The 19,985-nt window shown below is 51.0% G+C and overlaps 9 protein-coding genes across 9 annotated transcripts; 5 read left to right on the forward strand and 4 right to left on the reverse strand.

Moving 5' to 3' along the window:
* Positions 1–57: 57 nt before the first annotated feature.
* On the forward strand, positions 58–1,679 carry JCM6883_003354 (uncharacterized protein; the record flags this gene model as incomplete). The annotated part of the gene is made up of 8 exons (XM_076630060.1): positions 58–114; positions 178–247; positions 311–385; positions 462–592; positions 664–956; positions 1,012–1,303; positions 1,377–1,406; positions 1,497–1,679. The coding sequence occupies 8 exons, from the start codon at positions 58–60 to the stop codon at positions 1,677–1,679; spliced, it is 1,131 nt and encodes a 376-aa protein (XP_076489818.1).
* A 613-nt stretch (positions 1,680–2,292) lies between these two features.
* JCM6883_003355 (uncharacterized protein) lies at positions 2,293–4,353 on the forward strand (the record flags this gene model as incomplete). Its single annotated transcript, XM_076630061.1, has 6 exons — positions 2,293–2,372; positions 2,438–2,467; positions 2,703–3,071; positions 3,138–3,217; positions 3,289–3,358; positions 3,426–4,353. The coding sequence occupies 6 exons, from the start codon at positions 2,293–2,295 to the stop codon at positions 4,351–4,353; spliced, it is 1,557 nt and encodes a 518-aa protein (XP_076489819.1).
* A 321-nt stretch (positions 4,354–4,674) lies between these two features.
* Positions 4,675–7,473, reverse strand: JCM6883_003356 (uncharacterized protein; the record flags this gene model as incomplete). Its single annotated transcript, XM_076630062.1, has 12 exons — positions 4,675–4,689; positions 4,756–4,808; positions 4,876–5,098; positions 5,164–5,322; positions 5,390–5,469; positions 5,541–5,627; positions 5,697–5,769; positions 5,836–6,297; positions 6,361–6,482; positions 6,550–6,891; positions 6,953–7,352; positions 7,447–7,473. The coding sequence occupies 12 exons, from the start codon at positions 7,471–7,473 to the stop codon at positions 4,675–4,677; spliced, it is 2,043 nt and encodes a 680-aa protein (XP_076489820.1).
* Positions 7,474–7,876: 403 nt separating this feature from the next.
* Positions 7,877–9,510, forward strand: JCM6883_003357 (uncharacterized protein; the record flags this gene model as incomplete). Its single annotated transcript, XM_076630063.1, has 8 exons — positions 7,877–7,963; positions 8,038–8,223; positions 8,294–8,397; positions 8,461–8,729; positions 8,793–8,946; positions 9,015–9,043; positions 9,109–9,386; positions 9,478–9,510. The coding sequence occupies 8 exons, from the start codon at positions 7,877–7,879 to the stop codon at positions 9,508–9,510; spliced, it is 1,140 nt and encodes a 379-aa protein (XP_076489821.1).
* A 298-nt stretch (positions 9,511–9,808) lies between these two features.
* On the forward strand, positions 9,809–11,887 carry ADE13 (adenylosuccinase ADE13; the record flags this gene model as incomplete). The annotated part of the gene is made up of 9 exons (XM_076630064.1): positions 9,809–9,837; positions 9,973–10,024; positions 10,123–10,230; positions 10,295–10,624; positions 10,690–10,812; positions 10,875–11,221; positions 11,289–11,358; positions 11,427–11,504; positions 11,576–11,887. The coding sequence occupies 9 exons, from the start codon at positions 9,809–9,811 to the stop codon at positions 11,885–11,887; spliced, it is 1,449 nt and encodes a 482-aa protein (XP_076489822.1).
* Positions 11,888–12,091: 204 nt separating this feature from the next.
* JCM6883_003359 (alpha-keto acid decarboxylase family protein) lies at positions 12,092–14,564 on the reverse strand (the record flags this gene model as incomplete). The annotated part of the gene is made up of 10 exons (XM_076630065.1): positions 12,092–12,115; positions 12,223–12,799; positions 12,869–13,039; positions 13,106–13,179; positions 13,250–13,371; positions 13,429–13,510; positions 13,578–14,017; positions 14,082–14,286; positions 14,357–14,425; positions 14,544–14,564. 10 exons carry the CDS (start codon positions 14,562–14,564, stop codon positions 12,092–12,094), a joined length of 1,785 nt encoding a protein of 594 aa, XP_076489823.1.
* Positions 14,565–15,113: 549 nt separating this feature from the next.
* Positions 15,114–16,222, forward strand: JCM6883_003360 (uncharacterized protein; the record flags this gene model as incomplete). The annotated part of the gene is made up of 4 exons (XM_076630066.1): positions 15,114–15,443; positions 15,509–15,597; positions 15,672–15,723; positions 15,785–16,222. 4 exons carry the CDS (start codon positions 15,114–15,116, stop codon positions 16,220–16,222), a joined length of 909 nt encoding a protein of 302 aa, XP_076489824.1.
* Positions 16,223–16,807: 585 nt separating this feature from the next.
* Positions 16,808–17,208, reverse strand: JCM6883_003361 (uncharacterized protein; the record flags this gene model as incomplete). The annotated part of the gene is made up of 2 exons (XM_076630067.1): positions 16,808–16,814; positions 16,877–17,208. The coding sequence occupies 2 exons, from the start codon at positions 17,206–17,208 to the stop codon at positions 16,808–16,810; spliced, it is 339 nt and encodes a 112-aa protein (XP_076489825.1).
* Positions 17,209–17,793: 585 nt separating this feature from the next.
* JCM6883_003362 (uncharacterized protein) lies at positions 17,794–18,489 on the reverse strand (the record flags this gene model as incomplete). The annotated part of the gene is made up of 3 exons (XM_076630068.1): positions 17,794–18,045; positions 18,118–18,217; positions 18,305–18,489. The coding sequence occupies 3 exons, from the start codon at positions 18,487–18,489 to the stop codon at positions 17,794–17,796; spliced, it is 537 nt and encodes a 178-aa protein (XP_076489826.1).
* Between the last annotated feature and the right edge of the window lie 1,496 nt (positions 18,490–19,985).

Here is a 19,985-nt window from a genome sequence, read left to right on the forward strand (position 1 = left end):
GTCGCGACCTCCGCATACACCACAGGCGGGTTGGCCGCGAGCCTATACGCAGGAGAGATGCTGAGGTCGGGCCAGACAGTTGCGGCGCGGCGGGCGGCTTATTGCATGATGGTGGTGAGTTGTAAATTCGGTTGAGCTCCCTGGTCGAAACTCAGTGTCCCTTGTACGAGTCCGCAGGGCGCTTTACTCGTTACGATCTCGCATTCCTTCTGGATGATAGTGCTCGGTCGTGTTATCATCGGTCTCGGTGAGCTTCCTTCGCCTGTAAATCTAGCTCATGGTCAAAAAACTCACACCGCAAAGTTTCCAGCTTGCGGAATCGCGACGGTCGTCGTACCTCTATACCTTCAAACTGTCTCTCCTGCAGCGATCTCGGGCAAAATAGGTACGTCGTTACGCTTCCTTCTCGTCATCTTCGTGAGGCCCCCAAGACTCATTTCGGCTCGAAACATTCTCTACAGGAATCCTTTGTCAAATCGCGATCAACGTCGGTATACTCTCAGCTCAGGCTATCTCGATACCCTTCTCGACGCCCGGAACCGAAGCTTGGAGGAAAATTCCTTTCATTTCAATCTTGATCGCGGCATTCCAAGTGCGTTTCCACTTTCGATTCCTGTTGGTGCAGTCTCTTTCGACATACTGACTCGTTGCTCTGATGTGTAGATCGCGACTAGTTGGTTGGTTTCGTCCCCTCCTTCACCTCAATCGTCTGAGATCTTCGACGTACCCGGATCCTCGGAGGATGAAGAACGTGCTCCCTTCATCAGTAACTCCTCATCGAGTCCATCGAACACTACTGCAGCGAACATTACTGCAGCGAAAGAGGATGCGATGTCAGTCAAGGAGGTACTCGGATCGAAAGACGAAACGATCTCGAGACCTCTGAAAGCGCTGGTCGCGATCATGCTGTTCCAGCAGTTCAGTGGTATCAACGCCGTCATGTTCTATTCGGTCACGTCAGTCACTCGTCTTGAATGAGCCGAGTTCGAAGCTGATCGAATCATCTCGCAGAATTTTGACGGCAGTGAATCCGGCAAGCGCGAAGAAGACAGCCCTGTTCGTCACCATCGTCAACCTGGTCATGACGTTCCCGGCCGTGGGCCTTGTTGACGGGCTCGGTCGTCGCTCGTTACTCCTCATTTCGCTCGCGACCATGTCGCTGTCTTCGATCATTCTGGGGTACTCCATCAACAACGACATGTACACGGTCGCATCGATCGGGATCTTGGCGTTTGTCGTGAGCTTTGCGGGAGGTTTGGGACCGGTTCCGTTTGTGCTGTTGGGAGAGTTACCGAAGGAAGAGGTGAGCTCTCCTCTTTCATCCTGGAACAAGGTATGGCTGCAGTACTGACATCCATCTCGCTTGAGCGTATCAGGCCAAATCGGCAACAGCATCTGTCGCAGTCGTGAGTTCCCTAACTTCATTTTTCGATTCCTTTCTCCTCGCAAGTTTTCTCATAGTGAGTCGGTATTGACCCCTACATGCGTACTCACAGGCCATGAACTGGATTTCGAACCTTGCGATCGGGGTCTTCTTTCTCCCTCTGCGGGACTTTCTCGCCTCGTTCACTTCGACATCTTCCTCTTCGACTTCGAGCTCGGGATCCGGTACCGTCTTCTACGTTTTCGCATTCGTCTCAGCGATCGGGTTCATCGTGGTCTCTAGACTGTTACCTTGACAGTGGGCTTAGATTCCGTTCCGAGCTTGTACGAAGAAACTGTACCCCTTGTCCTGTATTTCAACCCGCCTTTCCCCATCTTTCACCATCGTTTCGCATTCCCTAATCGGTCGTAATCACGAGATACTGTAGGAGGTTTGAAGATACAGTGCTGACACCCGCAGTGTATCAGCAGGTGTGTCGTCGCATAAAATTGCGCTTTGGAACTTTGGCTCACTTACTCGAAAAGGGAAAGAACGTTCGGAATCGCGCGCGTGCTTTTGAGCTCCCAAACATCTCGCGAGCTTGCGCTGATCGGTTTGAGCAGTACTGCAGCCACGAGGTCAGACTGGAGGAGCTTCGTCGACTTTCCGTCGACTGAGAGAAACGAAAAAGCTCGGATCGAACGCGGCCTTTCTATTTCGCCGAAGACTATGTACGTAACGGCTGTAATGAACTGTAAATGAAACATAAGAAGTTCGATTTGCTCAACGTCACCCCTGACGGAAAGCAATAAGGTTTGGAGAGAAGCTAATCAAGCTTCTTTTGATCTTGATCACTTTGTTCCCTCTCACAATCTATCGACCGCTCCGACTCCGGTAGGCAGCAAGTTACAGCAGGGATAGGACGGGAAATGTCGACCGCTTCGTTGGCAGTCAGGCTACCAGAAGTTCAAGAGAACCAAGAAGACGCAGCGAAAAGTCCCGTCAAAAGGTGAGTACTCTCCTCGCAACTCCGCTCAATGAGATAGCAGCTGACACAGCTAATGAGCTATATAGCCCCAACATGTATTGCCTCGATGTACGACAGTGAGTCCCACCCCGTTTCGAAGTTCCCCCTTTTCGCAGTTTCACCCCCTCCTGTCCCGGCGACTATCATCTACCACACGATCGCCGACCACCTCGACTTGGAGGAAATGATTCAAAGGCAGTGCTGAAGCGGTGGAACCTCTGTTATATGAGAGAGGAGACTACGGAACATCGTCTTTGCCGAGGTCTTCTCAGATTCAGTTGACTGACTTTCGATCGTCCCTGTCTTGAATAGACAACCTCGCCAAGCCCGCCTAGCAAGCTCAGGAGAGAAAGCAGATCGTAGAACGGTTGACCCCGCGCCGATTGTCCGTCTCCGAATGCGACGACCGGCTGCTCGAAGAAAATCCGTTCACACCCTCACCGACGACGACTTCATCTCGCCTGCGCTCACGCACGCCCATTTCTGTTTCGCCTCACTCGTACCGGAGAACAGTGAGGAAGAATTGTACGATTTGGCAGGGAGCAAGAGTAAATACGTCGGAGGAAGTTGCGTCTCGAGTTTGTTCCACCTCAAGGATCAGAGCTGTTTCGTCTTTCCCGACTTGAGCGTGAAGACGGAAGGCAGATGGAGGTTCAAGATGAGCTTGTTTGAGATCGTCGAGTGAGTCCATTCATTCTCAAATTTTACATTTTGCGATTGACGGCTCATCTATCTATGCTCTGACAGGGACGGCGTCGTCTTTCGCGATTCGGTCCTCACCGAAGTGTTCCAGGTGTATAGCCCGAAGAGGTATCCAGGAAACAAGCGTAGGCTACGATTCTCTCCATCGCATCTGGAGGAACTTCGACTGACCTCGCTTCGTTCAACTGCTGTACAGAGTTGACGGAGCTTTCAAAGTCGCTTGCTGATCAAGGTCTCAAGCTCAGAGTTCGGCGACCCGGCACAGCGTAAGCGAAGTCTTCACTCTCAATCTCGCGGACCTGGTTCTGATTTCGATCTTGCGGTCTCAAACAGCAACAACGGCGAGGAAGATGCAGGAACATCTCAACCTCGACGCAAGAAGGCGAAAGTGACCCCAAGACAACGTCCAACTCCAGCTACTGCCGTCCCTTCTCTTCCTCCGTCACCGTCTGTTCGAAGAGCTTCGGGGCCCGCAGGCTTTCCTTCTTACTCTTCATCTTCCGTTCCATTCATCGCTCCGCTCGGTTCAACCTCTTCGGATCCTTATCAGCAACCGCATCAACAGCGTCCTTGGACTTCTTGGAGTGGCTCATCGTCTTTGTCCGGAAATCCTCGATACCCTTCAAATCTATCTCTCGGTTCTGGTCCTCCGTTTTACCCTCGAGCCCCGGTGGCTCGCTCAATCTCTCACGATTATCGACGACTCCCTCAACTCGACGAACGCAATACTGCCCCTGATCCGAATTACGACCCTCGATTCACGCTCCCTCGCACGATCGACCATTCTCCAGCCTCCTCGTACTCTGCTCGATCTCAGATGGCCCCTCCGCCGCCACCACTTCGTCAATCTCCGACAGAATTGTCACATTCGACGTTCTCTTCCGCTCCTCTCCCCCATCAAACCGCCGAACGTCCTCCTTTTGTCAGAAGGTTCTCACCGACAGTCCTCGCTCCGATTCGTTCCGACTTGTCTCAGCCTCTCAAATCCTTCGATTCGTTCGGTAACGATCACGAATCGAGACGAACGTCGAACGAAAGCTCGACTCGCACGACAACTTCCGAAGAGGGAGGAGGAGGAAACGGAACCGAAGCTACGAGCGTCCCATCGTCCGAGGCAGGAGGATACGAGAAAGACGGTGAAGGATCGCAACCGGTTCGAAGGTGCTCGAAAGAAGGAGCAGGAGGGGGAGGGAGTTTAGCGATGATTTTGAGCGAAGGAGCTAGCGACGTGAAACAGATACAGGATGTCAGTTTTTTCTAGCTTTCTATCGTGCGTTGAGTGCTTGTATCAACTATTACTACTTTCGATTCGCCCGCATTTTGTTCTCACTATTTGTCTGCTCTCACAAAAGAAACGAAACCTCGTTGAATTCGAAAACTTCGTTGAAACTGAATTACAAATTGAGATGAGACGAGATGAGGTGAGACGAGACGGGAGAAGGGGAGAGAGATGCACAACGATGAATGATGATGAGAGGGTACGGAGTAACACAAGAAGCTGGAGAGATTGATTAGGGAGAGCTAGAGTACGAGTAGAACTGAATCGAAACCTAAGAACAGAGAAGAGAGAGACTGCATTCGATTAAGGGTAGACGGCCTGAAGAGCACGAAAGAACGGAGAGTCAGATGTGCTTGATCGGAGATGCACAGATTGAGAACTCACATCGATCTCTTTCTTGTACTTCTGAGTGATTGCCTTACGGTTGAGTTTCTGGGCTGTGAGGGTTGGCAAGATGTGATCAGCTCAAAGCTCATATTTCAGCTAATCTTGATCGGAACTCACCAGCCGTGAGGAGACCGCTTTGAGGAGTCCATTCTTCGTCGCTGAGAACGACGCATTGGAGCGTTTCGAGAGGTTTGAACCCTGCCTTCTTTCCAGTCGCGTTGACATCCTTGAGGATCGCGTCTCGAATTTGATCGTTGTGACAGAGGGAAGAGAGATCGTTCGCCGAGATACCGAGTTCGGATGCTTTCGATTTGAGATTCGCCTCGTGAGGGAAGATGACCTAGATAAACACGACGTCTCAGTGAGTCAGGCTTGAAAATGAGACGGAAAGAGGAAGGGACTCACAGCCATAGGTCGATTCGCATCAGAAGTAGCGTGAACCATCAAGTTTCCGACCAAGTTCGAACCTTTGTAAACCGATTCCAAGCGCTCGACAGCGATGTATTCTCCTCCGGCAAGTTTGACCAAGTTCTTGACTCGATCGATGATCGAGAGAGTACCATTCTGTGAGGATTCCGACGAACGCTTTTCAGTGGTCTAAGCGATGAAGAGCGCTGGAAGGAAGGCTCACCTTGTTCCATTGAGCGATATCACCAGTCTTGAACCAACCATCTTCGGTGTAAGCTTCCTTTGTCTGTTGTTCTTGCTTGTCTGTAGATCGAATTCGGGATGTCAGATCGTAAGATCGACAAAAAACCGAGAGAACATGAGGAAGAACGTACAGTATCCCTTGGTAACCGTCGCACCACGAATCCAGAGTTCTCCCTGTGGGTGGGGAGTGTTCGTAGATTTATATCCAGCTTCAGGAACTGTAGGTAGACGAGCGGAAAGAATAAGTCGATTGAGTTGAAAACAGTGTAGCGAGAAAGAAGCCTTACCATCGACAAGTTTGTATTCGGCAGAAGGAACGGGAACTCCGACAGTTCCGTATTCGAAGATCGAAGGAGGTAGCTAGGTCAGAAGAATCGAGGTGAGTCTGACATCTTCATCTCGCGAGAAGAACGATAATCAACTCACGAGGGCAGCCATTCCAATCGTCTCGGTAAGTCCGTATCCTTGAATGACGGTAACGAGCGCAGTGTTGAGGAACTCGTGAGTCGCCAAACTGATCGGAGCTCCTCCGTTCAACGCATACTTGAGTTTTCCTCCCGTCGCCGACTTGACATTCTTGAACACGACCGAATCCGCGAGGTTACCCAAGAAGCTTCCATTTCCTCCGAGCTTCTTCGCCGACATCGCCAGGTTGAAGACTTTACTCTTGAGCGATCCTCCAGCGTTAACTTTCGCAACAATACCTTTACGAATCGTTTCCCAGATCGCGGGAACTCCGACCATGATCGTAGGTTGTAGAGCGTTGAGATCTCCTTTGCAATTTCGGACAGAAGCGTCGGTGAGAGTCTTTACCGTTCCGTATCCGATTTTCGCTCCGACAAACATGAAGCACATCTCGACGGCGAATTCGAGGATGTGAGCGAGAGGCTATGATGAAGAGCGTGGGAAGTTAGCGAGGAAGCCTGTGAGACTGTTCGAAGAATAACTCACTAAGAAAGCAATGTAGGTTTCGTCGTGTTTGACGATGTTTCCGAGAACGGTTTGAACAGCTCCGAGACATGCGACTACGTTCGCGTTCGTGATCAGGACTCCTTTAGGTGCTCCAGTCGAACCTGCGATGGAAAAGACTCGGTCAGTTCAACGCGAAGAACGAAAACTGAGACGAAAGACTCGACTCGCCTGAAGTGTACATGATAGCAAGAAGATCGTCAGGTTTCGGGCGATTGGGTTCGACCGGGTTCTCCTTTCCGCTCTTGAGGAAATCGTCAAAGTTGAGAATTTGGATTCCTCCATTCGCAGCTCGAATCCTGTCTAAGGCTCCAGCAGGGATGTCGGATTCGGGCCCGTCGTACACGACAAACTTAAGAGAAGGAGTAGAAGAAACGACAGCAGAGAGGGTACCGAGGAGGTTCGCGTTCGTGAAAACTCCGGTCGATTCAGGTTCGTTGATCGAATGTCGAAGTCCTTCTTCTCCGAGAGAGTCGTAAGCGGTGGCGAAAGTGATACCTTGAGAGGCACAGGCTATTACGTTTCGCGAAGCATTGTCAGCTCAAATTGGAGAGAAGGAGAAAAGAAAACTGACCGTTTGCCATGACTTGCCATCTCGGCGAAGTCGAAGAGTACAAATTGAACACGTTATCTCTCGAGCATCCAGCCTTGATCAAACCACCTTGAGCATCCTTGACGAGCGAGGCGAAATGATCATAAGTCCACCATTTGTATTCTCCCAACTTGAAGAATTGCCAGGTCTTCATCTCCTTTGTTTCCTTCCCTCCGACCGTTTTTGTGACCTCCTTCTCCTCCTTGATCGTATCGAGGATATCCCGGTATCCGAACCCATCTACTGATCCGTATTTTCTACAGACGTAAGGAAGAACATCGGCGACGACAGAGATATCTTTGTGAGGGGTAGTGACGAGTTGATCGGGCGACAAGTTGCATCGGCGGATACGTCCTTCTCCTTGTTTAGCTTCGGGACCGACCTAATGAGCGATAGTCGAGGAGAAACAGGAGGAGTGGGGAAAGGGGACAGTCAGGATCAACATCTCCATCTGGCTGATCTGATGGAGGACTCACTTCGACAGAACCAGGTTTCGGGGGCATCGTAACGTATGTAGTATACTTCGAGTTTGAGCGCGAAGGAGGAGGAGGAGGTTGAAAGACGGCAAACTTTGGGAGAATTACGCTTTCCCTCTCTCTCTCGTTGTCCCTGATCGGAGAAGTTACGAATTCTCTTGGAATCTTTTACATTTGCTTGTCTTACTCGGCGGTGCTATGGTAAAGCGAACCAAACTGCTGTTCCCGTGACCCAATCTGAACTCTTCCACTTTCTGCGCGACTTCTCACCCCTCTCGATCATCCTGCCAGAGAGCTCTACATACAGCCAGCTCACGACAACGATATCCTCGACACCCGAGTACGCGAAGCTCAACTCGACTACTCTCATCCCGTTTCACTCAACTTTTTCCCACGTCGACCCTTCTCCGACTGCACTGTACGGCTCAGAATGGCGTCGTACCCGCTGCCTATCATAGATCTCGACGCGTTCCTTGCTTCACCAACCTCTCCTGAAGGCGCGAAAGCCGCTAAACTGGTGAGTCTTCCTTCCTCCGAGGCGTTCCCACTCTCTCCTCTTCGAAGCTGATACTTAGTTCGTCGCTCGTACAGACAGCACAATCGCTTATCGAATATGGAGCTTTGATTGTGAAAGACACCCGAGTATCAGAGGAAGCGAATTCTCGATTTCTGGATTTGATGGAGGACTACTTTGACCAACCCCAGGAAGCATTGGAGAAAGATTTGAGACCAGAGGTGCATTATCAGGTTGGAGCTACATTGGAGAACACGGAAAAGGTGAGAAGTTTGCCGCTTCTTCGTGCGATTTTGGTCGAGCTCATTTCAGGTCTTTTTTCTTGCGTCGCAGCCTAAATGTCACTCGCACGCAGCTTGTCAGGCTATCATCGCCTCACTAGATCCTCAAGAACGTCCTCTCGATCTCGCAGGCGGTAAAGCCGACCCGAAGTGTCGGTAAGGTCTCTCTCTGCTATTCTGCAACTTGCTCAACTCGCGCTGAGTATCTTGTCTCTTCAGTTTCTTCCATCGAATGGGCAAGACACCTCCTTCAACAGCATTCCCCTCACTAGGGATGACCAACCTCGTCCCCGAAGCTTTCCCGAACTGGATCGAGCAAATGGAAGAATGGGGGAACCAGATCAAGACAGCTGTGGAAGGCGTTACTGAAGCACTTTCAGTCGGATTGGGACTTGAGAGGGACACGTTGACGAAAGCGGCAGAGTTCGGAAGTCACTTGTTGGCCCCTACTGCGACGGACTTGAAAAAGTATGGGAAAGAGGGAGAAAGTGAGTTATCAATCTTCCTCCTCGAATCGTCGAAGCGGGTACTGATTGTACTCGACGTTACAGTCTTCGCTGGGTTCCACACCGACCTCAACTTCTTGACGATTCATGGAAGATCGCGGTATCCGGGATTGAACATCTGGGCGAGAAATTCAGGGAAACGTCTCGAGGTGAAACTCCCTCCGGGTTGTCTTCTCGTGCAAGCCGGCAAACAGCTAGAGTGAGCTCGTTGATTGTTCAGTTGCGCGTGGTTGTCCATGCTGAACTATCTTCGTTCTTTTCTCACAGACACTTGACAGCTGGTTTAATCTTAGCGGGTAAAGCTCTCCTTTCTTGCGCGATATAGCGACTCATTACTGACCGTCATGAAATGTATTTGAAGGCTACCACGAAGTCATCTGCTCCTCTGCGACTATGGCAGCTCTCGAACGTCGCCGATCAGATCCCTCAACCTCTTCACGTCCGGAGATCCGAATCTCTTCAACATTCTTCTACCATCTTTCGAACGACTATTCGTTACGACCGAAAGATTTCATCGAGAACGTGAAGGGGAGTGAGGTCGTTAGGGAACTAAAAGCTGCAAAAAAAGACGCAGAATGGGAGAAGAATGTGCGAGATGGAAAGTACGAGGAAGGATTGTTGGTGGGAGATCTGATCCAAGTAAGTTCCAGCTCTCTCTTGCTCGTTGATGCCGACCTTGCGGCGAACCTTGATCGAAAATGCAGGCTGAACGACCTTTCTGTGTCGTCAGAATGAATTGAAGGAAATCGCACTTCATGCTTGACCTCACATCCGCCGGCGGTGTCTTCACAAGCCTCAGGCTGTACCCTCTCACTCGTGTAGTTTTCGTCCTCAGTTCGCTCGTCTACGAAGTTGCGAAACTTGGCCAATGCGAAACTTTTTTTTTCTGCATAATGTATTTTTCTTTGTTGAGCTTTCCCGTTTCCATTGTCGCGCATGAAGGCTGTAGCTCAGCTACAGCTACGGAACACAGCAGAGCGGGACATACGGAAACTCGCACGTTTTCGCGAAATTGAGTCAATCGCTCGTCGACCTCTCTATCAGTACTATCGCCTGTCAAGATGAGCTCGATCGATACCTACCAGACTCCGTGAGCTCCCTTAGCTGCTTGAATCGCTCGAACGGCAGCCAGTCTCAACAGCTAAACTTTTTCCCTTGATCTCCATACATCTCTTGTCGCTCTTCACCGCTCTCCCGGCCATGTTGTACGACTTACGACTCACAGTCTATCCTCCCGCTATGCCTCGAAAGAGATGGCCAAGCTCTTCTCTTCCTCTGTGAGTTCTCTCTCTCTCTCATCTCCCCATCTCTCCACTTCTTTCTACCCCGCGCTCTCGTCTAGTCGAAGCTGACCTGAGTACGACTGGTACGATAGACCCGATTCGGTACATGGCGCAAGCTTTGGCTCAACTTGGCGACGGCTGAAAAGCAACTCGGACTGAACATTTCTGATGAAGCTCTCGAGCAAATGAAGGCCAACCTCGTACGCTCTCTTTGGCCTGTCTCAGAGGCTACCTGTGAAGCTGATCACTTGCGCGGAACTGTAGGACCTCGACGATGAACAAATGGCTGAAGCAGCTCTCGAAGAGAAGAAGCGTCGACACGATGTCATGGCTCACGTTCACGTCTTTGGACTCCACGCCCCTGCCGCCGCAGGTATCATTCACTTAGGAGCGACTTCGTGCTATGTTACCGACAATGCCGATCTCATCTTCCTCCGAGACGCTTGCGATATCGTTCTTCCCAAACTCGCCGTCGTAATCGAACGTCTCGGCAAATTCGCTGAGCAATACAAGGATCTTCCTACCCTCGGATGGACTCACTTCCAACCCGCTCAACTCACGACCGTCGGAAAGCGCGCGACTCTTTGGATCCAAGTGAGTCGAACTAGCTCGCTGTCGAATCTTGGACGAGCTCATTGACGAACAATCGCTTGCTGCAGGAACTTCTCTGGGATCTCCGAAACATCCAACGTGCCCGTGACGATATCGGATTCCGAGGTGTCAAGGGTACTACCGGTACTCAAGCTTCTTTCCTCGCTCTTTTCGAAGGTGACCACGACAAGGTAAGTCTTCGATGTTCATTAGACCTCGACTAAGCTAACTGACTCGGTACTTTTTCCCTCAGGTCGAACAACTCGACGAACTCGTCACGAAACTCTCTGGATTCAAGAACGCCTACCCGGTTACTGGACAAACCTACTCTCGCAAGGTCGACATCGACGTTTTGGGTCCCCTCGCTTCCCTCGGAGCTACCGCTCACAAGATCGCGACCGATATCCGATTACTCGCGAACTTGAAAGAAGTTGAGGAACCGTTCGAGAAGGATCAAATCGGATCGAGTGCGATGGCCTACAAGAGGAACCCTATGCGATGTGAACGTGTGTGCTCGCTCGCGAGGCATTTGATGGCGATTCAACAGAACGCTTTGATGACCGCGAGTGTTCAGTGGTTTGAACGTACTCTCGATGACTCGTGAGTCACAGCGCTTTTTCGCGTATTCTCGTGCACAGTGAGTGCTGACAAGCTATGTTTCTCACAGTGCGAACCGTCGTATCACCATTCCTGAAGCTTTCCTCACTACTGATATCATTCTCACTACCCTCCAAAACGTGAGAGCACAAATAGGATTACGCGACCGGTATCGTTCAAGCTGACATGTTGTCTGACGATCTGACAGGTTACTGAGGGACTTGTCGTTTACCCTGCGATCATCGCTCGTCGAGTTCGACAAGAACTTCCTTTCATGGCGACCGAGGTGAGCCAGCGTCTCCTATGTGATCTGACTCAGTGAATCGCGACTGATGCATACTCTGTGCCTCACGGTAGAACATCATCATGGCCATCGTTAAGAAGGGAGGAGACCGACAAGTTTGTCACGAAAAGATCCGAGTTCTCTCTCACGAAGCCGGAGCCGTCGTGAAACAACAAGGAGGCGAGAACGACTTGATCGACCGAGTACGAGCCGACAAGTTCTTCGAGCCGATCTGGAGCGAACTTGACGAACTCTTGAACCCGTCGACTTTCGTCGGTCGCGCCCCTGAACAAACGACGAAGTTCTTGGAGAACTTTGTCAAAACCGCGATCGAGCCTTACAAGAGTCAAGTCGAGAACGCCGTCGCTGCCGAGTTGAGTGTTTAGACGAAAGCGAACAATTTTGCCCTCGACCTGAAATAAAAGTAGAGTCTGATCTCTCTCTCATACTGACAGAGATGGAGAGAGCAGAACAACGAGAACGGATTGCGAGAACAAATTGCGAGAACAGATTGAGAGACTAGTCTAGGGGTTACTATGGACAAAACGGCAAACCATTTCACTTCACTTCGTTTCGTTTCTTTCTTTGATTCAGGCGGCGTTCAATTTGGCACTCTGTAGGACGTGGTACCTCGATCAGTCTCTTTGTACTCTTGCACGAGCGGAGGATCGAGCGGGAGCGGAGGAGCGGATGATCGAGCGGAGGAACGATTTGAACTCACCAGTTCTCCTTGTTTGATGAGGGCGGCCGGAGCATCCAGTTTCTCCATCATTACTTCAAGAAGCTGGCATTTATCGGCTTTCGCAAACTCTTCATCCTTGAGAATATCTTCGAGTTCTCCACGAGTATTCGCCTTCCACGAGCGTTTCGGGATCTGTCCAGAAGCATCGAAGAAGTCGAGTAGACCTTGCCAGTTCCAAGCACTGATGTCGTTGTATGAGGCTTCTTTTCCGTGAATGAGTCGTTCGATCGTGTAGCCGTCGTTGTTGAGGATGACGAGAATCGGTTTTAATCCGTTTTTGAGCATTGTCGCGATATCTTGAACGGTCAATTGGATCGATCCATCACCAGTGAAGAGAATGACACGACGAGGTGTTGGAGACTCTCTCGCAGCCATCAAAGCTCCAAGGGTCGAACCTCCAGCGTATCCGATCGAGCCCCAGAGGACCTGCGAGATCAAAGTAGCTCCCTTCGGAAGGGCAGTCGAAATGATTCCGAACGACGAAGTACCGGTTTCCGTAACGATGATGTCGTCTTCTTGAAGGAAGTCTCCGATCATGGGCCAGAAAGCTTCTTGTCTAAGTCAAGCGAAGAATGGATGAGCTTTGCCTTTTCTCTTTTCGATCGTTCTCCTCGAATTGACTCACTTGACCATCTGATCTGTAGGTCCTTCCGGGATCTCGGTCTTGAGACCTCCATCGCGAGGTGCACGAGAGACGTCTTGTTTCGGTTTGAGAGCTGAAGCGAGAGCGGGGAGGAGGGTGTGGAACGAGACTTCAGGGTAGGTACCGTATTGAACGATCGTGTGATCGGAGTGACTTTCGAGAACGTTCGTCAGCAACTATGAAAGAAAGGAGAGAAAGTCAGAGGAGGAGAAGCTCAACAGTTCGATCGTTTGTTCGGTCGGGAACTTGTAACTGAACTCTCCCGTATTGAAATCAGACTTCAAACCTCCGACCTTGTCAAGCATGGGAGAAACAGTCGTCAGCAGCTATGAGGAGAAGGAGCGTTAGAGGATAGTTGCGTACCTGCAAGCAAAGATCCGTCGATTCCACAGCTGCTTTCACCTTTTCGTCCGTGATTTCTCCGACGTAGACACCACCGAATCCATTCGCGGGGTCCTCGTCGATTGCGTTGCGTCCCATCGGAGCTAGATTCGAAGGGAGGTCAGGACATAGCGAGAGAGAGAGAAACTGAAAGTACTGACTCGTGAAGAAGGGAGTTCCAGTTTGTTGGACGAGATCACGAACAAGATGACCGACTCCGTAGCGAATCGCACAAGCATCGATCTGTTCTCAACGCGAACATTGAGCGTCCTCGAGAGGGCAGAGAAGACGAAGAAAAGTCGCAACTCACGAGAATGACTGGGTTGCGCGCTTTCTCCCACAAGCGTACAATCTCCTTGACAACGAATTCGGTCCTTTCTTGAACTTCGTCGGCAACTCGCTTGCCAGTGGGAAGGATGTCGGTTTCTTCGTAGCGGACGAATTTGGGGACGATCGGGGTTTCGAGACGTGAAGCATCTACCGGAGCGTAGACGAAATCGGTAGGGAGGGTAAGGTAGGCGGGACGAGCAGTTTCGAGAGCTTTGAGGAGGATGCGATCGATTTCTTGAGCGGCGGTTTCGGTTGAGGTAAGGAAAGCTTGAGCACAGGTGATTCCGCTAGAAGCTTCTTCGAAGACGTTGAACTTTCCATCTCCGAGAGTGTGGTGAAGAAGAGCTTTGTTCTTCTGCAATTTCGTAGAGGGCACACCGACGATGTGAATGATGGGAACTCGCTCAGCGTAAGCGCCAGCTGAACGAGGAGCCTAAGGGTCAGTCTCGAATCTCTGCCATCTCGACGTATCGATCACACTCACCGATACCGTTGACAGCACTCAATTCTCCGACACCGAACGTAGTGAGCAAAGCTGCGAGGCCTTTGACACCACCTTGAGTTTTGTTTTTCTCGTCCGAGCCATTCTTGTCTCCTGGAGTCGAATTCGCTTGACGTCCTTCATGGACACGGTTGAGTTGAGATTGTTTGGTGCGAGCGTATCCATCAGCAGCGTAAGAAGCGTTCAACTGGCGTGGAGAGCACAAAAATGAGAACTTTCAGCTTCGACACGGTATTTACAAATCGAACAAGACTCACCTCGTTGCAGCACCCGAGCCATTCAATCTTGTCATGTTTCTCTACTTCGTCGAGGAAAACGAGGTTGAACTGCGAGGTATTGCGAGAGAGAGGCAAGTCAAAATCAGCTTTCGGTCTCTTTCCCTCGAGACCCTCGGGATTTGCAAGCTCCTTTACGCGCGACAAAGAGCGAAGTGCATCAACTCACGTCTCCAGGAACTCCAAACATGGGTTTGACCCCGAGTTGAGCGAGACGGTCCAACAAATAAGTTGAAAGATAGGTTTGTCCTTCTTTGAGTTCACCGGGAGCAGACCTGTCATCAAGCGAGTAGTGAGTACATTGCTCCTCGTCTGGCGTGGGTGCTGTAGCTCACATGTTGTGAGGAGGTTGAGGAAGAGAGGTTGATTAGACCGACGATGACGCGCAACTTCGGCTTCAGATTTTTCGCACGCTACAGCACGGTACCGACCTCACATTGCAAGCTTTCTCGTGGTGAGTACTAGCTCGAGTCCGTGAGGTTGTCGCGCGAAGCCTTGAGGTTTCTCGCACGTTCGCAACTTCGGATTCTTCTCTCTCTCCTCCCTTGCCTTGGGTGCTCCTTGCCTGACTGCTCCTCGTCGACCCTTCCGCGAACAGCTTCACCACTTCTTCCTTCCGTCGACGGTCCGCGGACAGGTTTCGGAACTTGCGAACCGTGACCTCGCTCGGATCCTCTTTGCGCGTGGTGCCTCTTTCCTCTTCGTTTCTTGTCCTCCTCCTGTATCCCGACGTCGAGCAATGTCTACATCAGCCCCACCGAAGCCGATTCATTTGACGCAGGCACAGAAGAACCTCATTCGTTCGACTCCGATTCACAGAGAAATCAAGCACCGGGTCTACTCAATCCTCGCCATCTCATCACTAGGGTTCCTCATTACTCTCCTCGTCGTCGTGCTCGGATGTGTGGCGGCAGGTCCTCTCATCGAGTCAAACCGGTGGCTCGTTTTTCACTACGTCCTCGCCTCTCTCTTTGCGGCACTTTGGCTCGCATACTCGTTGATCTACTACCGGGACGTCAAGTTCGGTGCATGGAGTGATCAGCTCAAGATTGACGGAGGATGGATATCGGTAAGTCCCATCGATTCCAGCTCGCAACCCGAGTCACTCGTTGACACTTTCGCTCGAGCTTTCAGTTTGTCGTCGTTTTCTCAAGCTCGTTTCTGTTCTACCTCTACTACAAGTTAAGGACTCTCGCGACCGTCGAGTCACTCGGTGAGAATTGGTAAGGCCACGATCTCGCTAGGGGAAAATGCGACACGAGCTGACCTTCTGGGCTGATTCGTCTTTCCCACCCAGCTTTTCAACCTGCGAGAGCGATCTGCGATTCATTAAACTCGGACCTCTCCTCGTAAGCGATCCACGCTCATGTTCCCATGTCCACGCTGAAGCTCTTTCGCAATCAATCGCAGGTCGGAATCGGTAATCTCGTACTCCTTTGCGTTCAAATCGCTCTCCTCGTCCTCCTATTCCGAAACCCGATCGTGAACCCTCCTCTCGACGAACATGGTATGCCTCAACCGATCAACCCTCTCGACGGAACAGTCATGCCGCTCGATTCCAGCGGTCAACCAATCTTACCTCCTGAGCTTCGACCGGTTCCCACTGCCAAAGTCAGCAAGAAGAAAACTAGCGTTCAGAAAGGACCAAGCGGGAACGGAAGACGGAGACAGGAGAAGGCAGAGGAGAAAGGGCCGCCAGAATGGGAATCGGAAGTTTCAGACGCATCGTCGAATAACGACGTTTCGGAGGAGGAAAAGCAGCTGCTCGAAAAGAAGCGCTCTAGTCTGAGGGAGTTGGGAAGAAGCCGTCGAAGTGGAAACCGAAGGGAGAAGCGCTCGAATCGGTGAGGTTACGATGCGGTTTGAGAGGAGTTCGGCGAAACGAGCTCTCGGATCGGGGCTCAAGGGGAATGCAATGAGGAGTGGAAGCATAGTCGCGGGTTTACTATTCTATCTATTCTGAGATGGAAGGGAGGGTGAAACATCAACAGGCAATACAAAAAAACTATTTACAAACCGAAGAAAAACGAATCCACTCTTAGATCTCCCCAGTCGAGAATCAGAGGCACATAAAGAAAGGTATGTACAAGGTCTAGTCGTTCCGAGGACGTCCGGTGTATAGTGAGGGACGAGCTTTTGTCGCGGAAAGAGCAGGAGAGGGATTTGAGAATGGCCCGTGTTCATTCGTCGAAACGTTTATCGGTTTCGTGTATCGTTTGGGGATAGAACGTCGTCGTGACTACGGGAAGGAGGTTCCTATCGGAATCGGTCGAGCGGGATCGGCGACAGCGGGATTCAAATGACGAGAGGACACGAGAGTGAGAAGCGGAGGAGAGGGTCGAGAAGAGGCAACTCTGCGTGTATAACGAGTTGTCCTGTTCGTGGATATTGTGTAGTATGGTTAATCGAGAGGAACGAGCCTAGAGTTGAGGATTAAGTTCTAGCGAAAAAAGAAAAGGTCAGCGATGCGAAATCTTGAGCTTGTTCGCGAACCGTACTCACTTTGGTCCGTAACCACCTCCGGCGGTTGCAGCCTGCTTGAGCTTCGCTACTTCAGCCTTGTCCTTCTCCCTGACATGTAAATCCAACGCTGCTCCGACCATATTGTTCGCCGCTGCCAATTCGATTTCACGAAGTTGCAACTGTTGGAGTTCATGACTTTCTCTTCGTACCATCTCTACGTTGCTTGGGATCTCCATCGAGGCGTAAGGACTAGCGGTCGAGAGGGACATTTCGGAAGACGAAGAACGGCGGGGAGGTGGGAACCAAAGGGGACTCGAATAGGACGTTGGTGAGGAGCAGATGAACGAATCCGTCGTATCGGTCGTGTACATTCAGTGAGGGATGAGAGCGAAAGAGGAAGATTGTCGATGTTCGAAGTTCATCTGAGAAAAGGACTTGCGGTGGAGGTCGAGAGAAAGCGAGCGAGCTTGAGCAAAAAGAGAGAGAAAGCCGTCGCGTTGAGATCGAAGTTCAAATCGGGGAACGATCTCCCGGGCCCCTTGGAAAAGTCCCGATCTGAAATTCTCGAAAGTTTGGCAATTTCTCTATGACGGTAGTTCCTCTGAGCAGACCTGAGATTTGGGACTTTTTTCCAGCGTCCAAGACTACATATGAGCAAAGAGTTCGTAAGAAAAAGTGTTTGTTCGAATTAATTCGAGGTGGACCTCCTCCCATCCCTTTCCCTCTGCCGCCCGCCGTCATTCAGGCTCCCTCCTTGGATCCTCCTGTTCCTCCTCCAACACCAGCTGCTTGATCCCATTCTCGCATCGCTTTTCTAGCCTATTTCAATTCTTCCTCACTAGGTCTGATCGGTTTTCTGAACTGGACCGGTTCCTCAGCTTGCACCATTTTTCTCTTTCTCTCCGCCCATGTCGCAGTTTCTCCCAGGTCCTCCGAGCCAGCCAGCTTTTTTCGGCTCATTCCGATGAGACTCCGCCAATCTCGAAGCGTGGACCACTCTCGCCCATTTCTGTATCCAAGTTCCTCTCGCCCATTCGAGCGACGATTCCTCCGTTCGTTTCTTCCTCGAGAGCGGGTTCGGGTACAGTCCAGAGAGGGGAGGTTCGAGCTGAGGATGCGGACGAGCAGCAAGGCTTATGGAGGAGGAAGGGATGAACTTCAGTGTTGAAAACGAAATTCTCGAGGGAGATGTAATTCCATGGTGAAAACTGAAGAGATCGACGGCTGATTAGTCATGGGGTCGTCGAGTGATCGTACAAGGTGAAAGGGAGTGAACTCGCGAGTAAGTAATAGTATTTGCAGGTTTCCGCCGTCACGAAAGATTCCAGACTATCATCCTTCCTCACCGGTACCGTATCAATGTCTGCAACCGCGACGAACCTGTTCACCTCGTCGCATCATATTTATCAGATACTGTGCGCTGTCTACCTGAATAGAGCACGTATGGAGAGAGAGGGAGAGACTAACTCAGATTCCGTAATCGAACGTTCAATCCAGCTCATAAACATTTGCCACCCCATATCTTGCCAATACCGATCCCTTGTCAATCTCCACGGGTAAAACACGCTCTCGATCGTTTCGGTTCGACGGATTTGTTTCCGATTCGCAGTTCTCACACCCATAGAAACTCCTCGCAGATGTTGGATTGCCATCCCGTCTCTGCGAACCAGAAATGTTGATTAGGTGGAGAACCTAAGAGCACCTGAACCAAGTGGGACGCACCAGGTTCATTTTCCCCGAGGGAGAGGGCAAATCGTCTTGATAGTGAAGAGTCGTTTGTACTCCTCCATTTCCAGTTGGACTACTGTCGTAGACTCGTACGCAAGCTTCCGTGAGCTGTCTTACTCAATGATCAAGTAAACGGACAGTTTCGGGACGGGTGGGCGTGAGACGAGCGGAGGGAAGAAAGAGAGGGATGGACGAGAGACGGCGTGAGCGACGTAGGCGAAATCCTGACAGGGTCGACGGCCGCAGTAGTGTGACTTGTGTGCGAAGTTACGCGACAGCTACTCGAGTGGGAAGGGAGAGAGTTAGAGGTTAAATTCACTCAACGACGACAACAAATGAAAACACCTCACAGCATCACTCCGACCGCAAACGAGACAGATCCGACGTTCGTTCAGACCTTCATACCGCCTTACAACCTCTCAGTATCCCGCTTGATGTTGTTGGACCGCGTCCAGAAGGGGCTCGAAATCGAACTCATCAAATGGACTCTTTCCTCCGACTCTGTGGACGTCCAGAAGATCTTCAGCCTACTCGTGGTAGTAGACAAAGAACCTCTATGTGGACTCACCTCCGTCCGAAGTCGATAGCGACTGCAAATCCTTCAAACCTCGCTCAACTCGACAACTCGCCGTTCCCTCTCGTCGAAGCCCTCAGAGAAGCTCGCCTTGCCCCCTACATTCATATTGAGGCTACTCGGGCATGTCCTGCGGTTCTTAAATGCTGTAGTTCCCGTGCGTTGAACCGTTTCGTTTCTTCCTTCAACATCTGATACTGACTCGCTTGATGAGTGCTCGAAGGTGACGGAACATCGTATGAGGATATCTAAGAGCTGGAGAGTGACGGATGGAGACAGGGGTAGAATGTCAGAAAGTGGATGAAAGTTCAGAGGAAGAAGATTCGTCACTGAGGGAGAGCAATTTCGAGAGCGTGAACGGAACGAGGAAGTCAAGCTGGTTGGAGCAGCTCTGAAGTCGTAGAAGACCTCAACGCTACTACGGGCAAGCTACTTGCGAGGGACTGACGTGCCGCGATGCGTGCCTGCCGACAATCGCGGGAAATCCTTCCGAAAATCCTCTCTCAAACTTCACCTCGAGCAACTCTTCGACACCACTCGACCTCGTTACTCGCGCAGTTGAAACCCTCAAAGCTCTCACTGTCAAGCATCTGATAAAGCTCCTCCTTCTACACGATCATCCATCTCACTCAACAATTTTGGAAAAAGTAAGCCCCCCATCCCCTTGTCTCGTCTTTCTTCCTCTCCTTTGAGCCTGTGGATGTAGAATACGGGCCAAAGTATGCTAATGCTCGACGTTCGCTATAGGACTATTCGCTGAGAGTATTGTTCTCGACTGTCTGTTAAAAACCGACGGTTTCAAACTCTCTCGTCTCAGCTCTAGAAACGATTGGATCTGCACGACCT

The sequence above is a fragment of the Sporobolomyces salmoneus genome, assembly GCF_050403485.1.
Source record: "Sporobolomyces salmoneus JCM6883 DNA, S_salmoneus_JCM6883_v1_ctg8, whole genome shotgun sequence".
NCBI lineage: Eukaryota > Fungi > Basidiomycota > Microbotryomycetes > Sporidiobolales > Sporidiobolaceae > Sporobolomyces > Sporobolomyces salmoneus.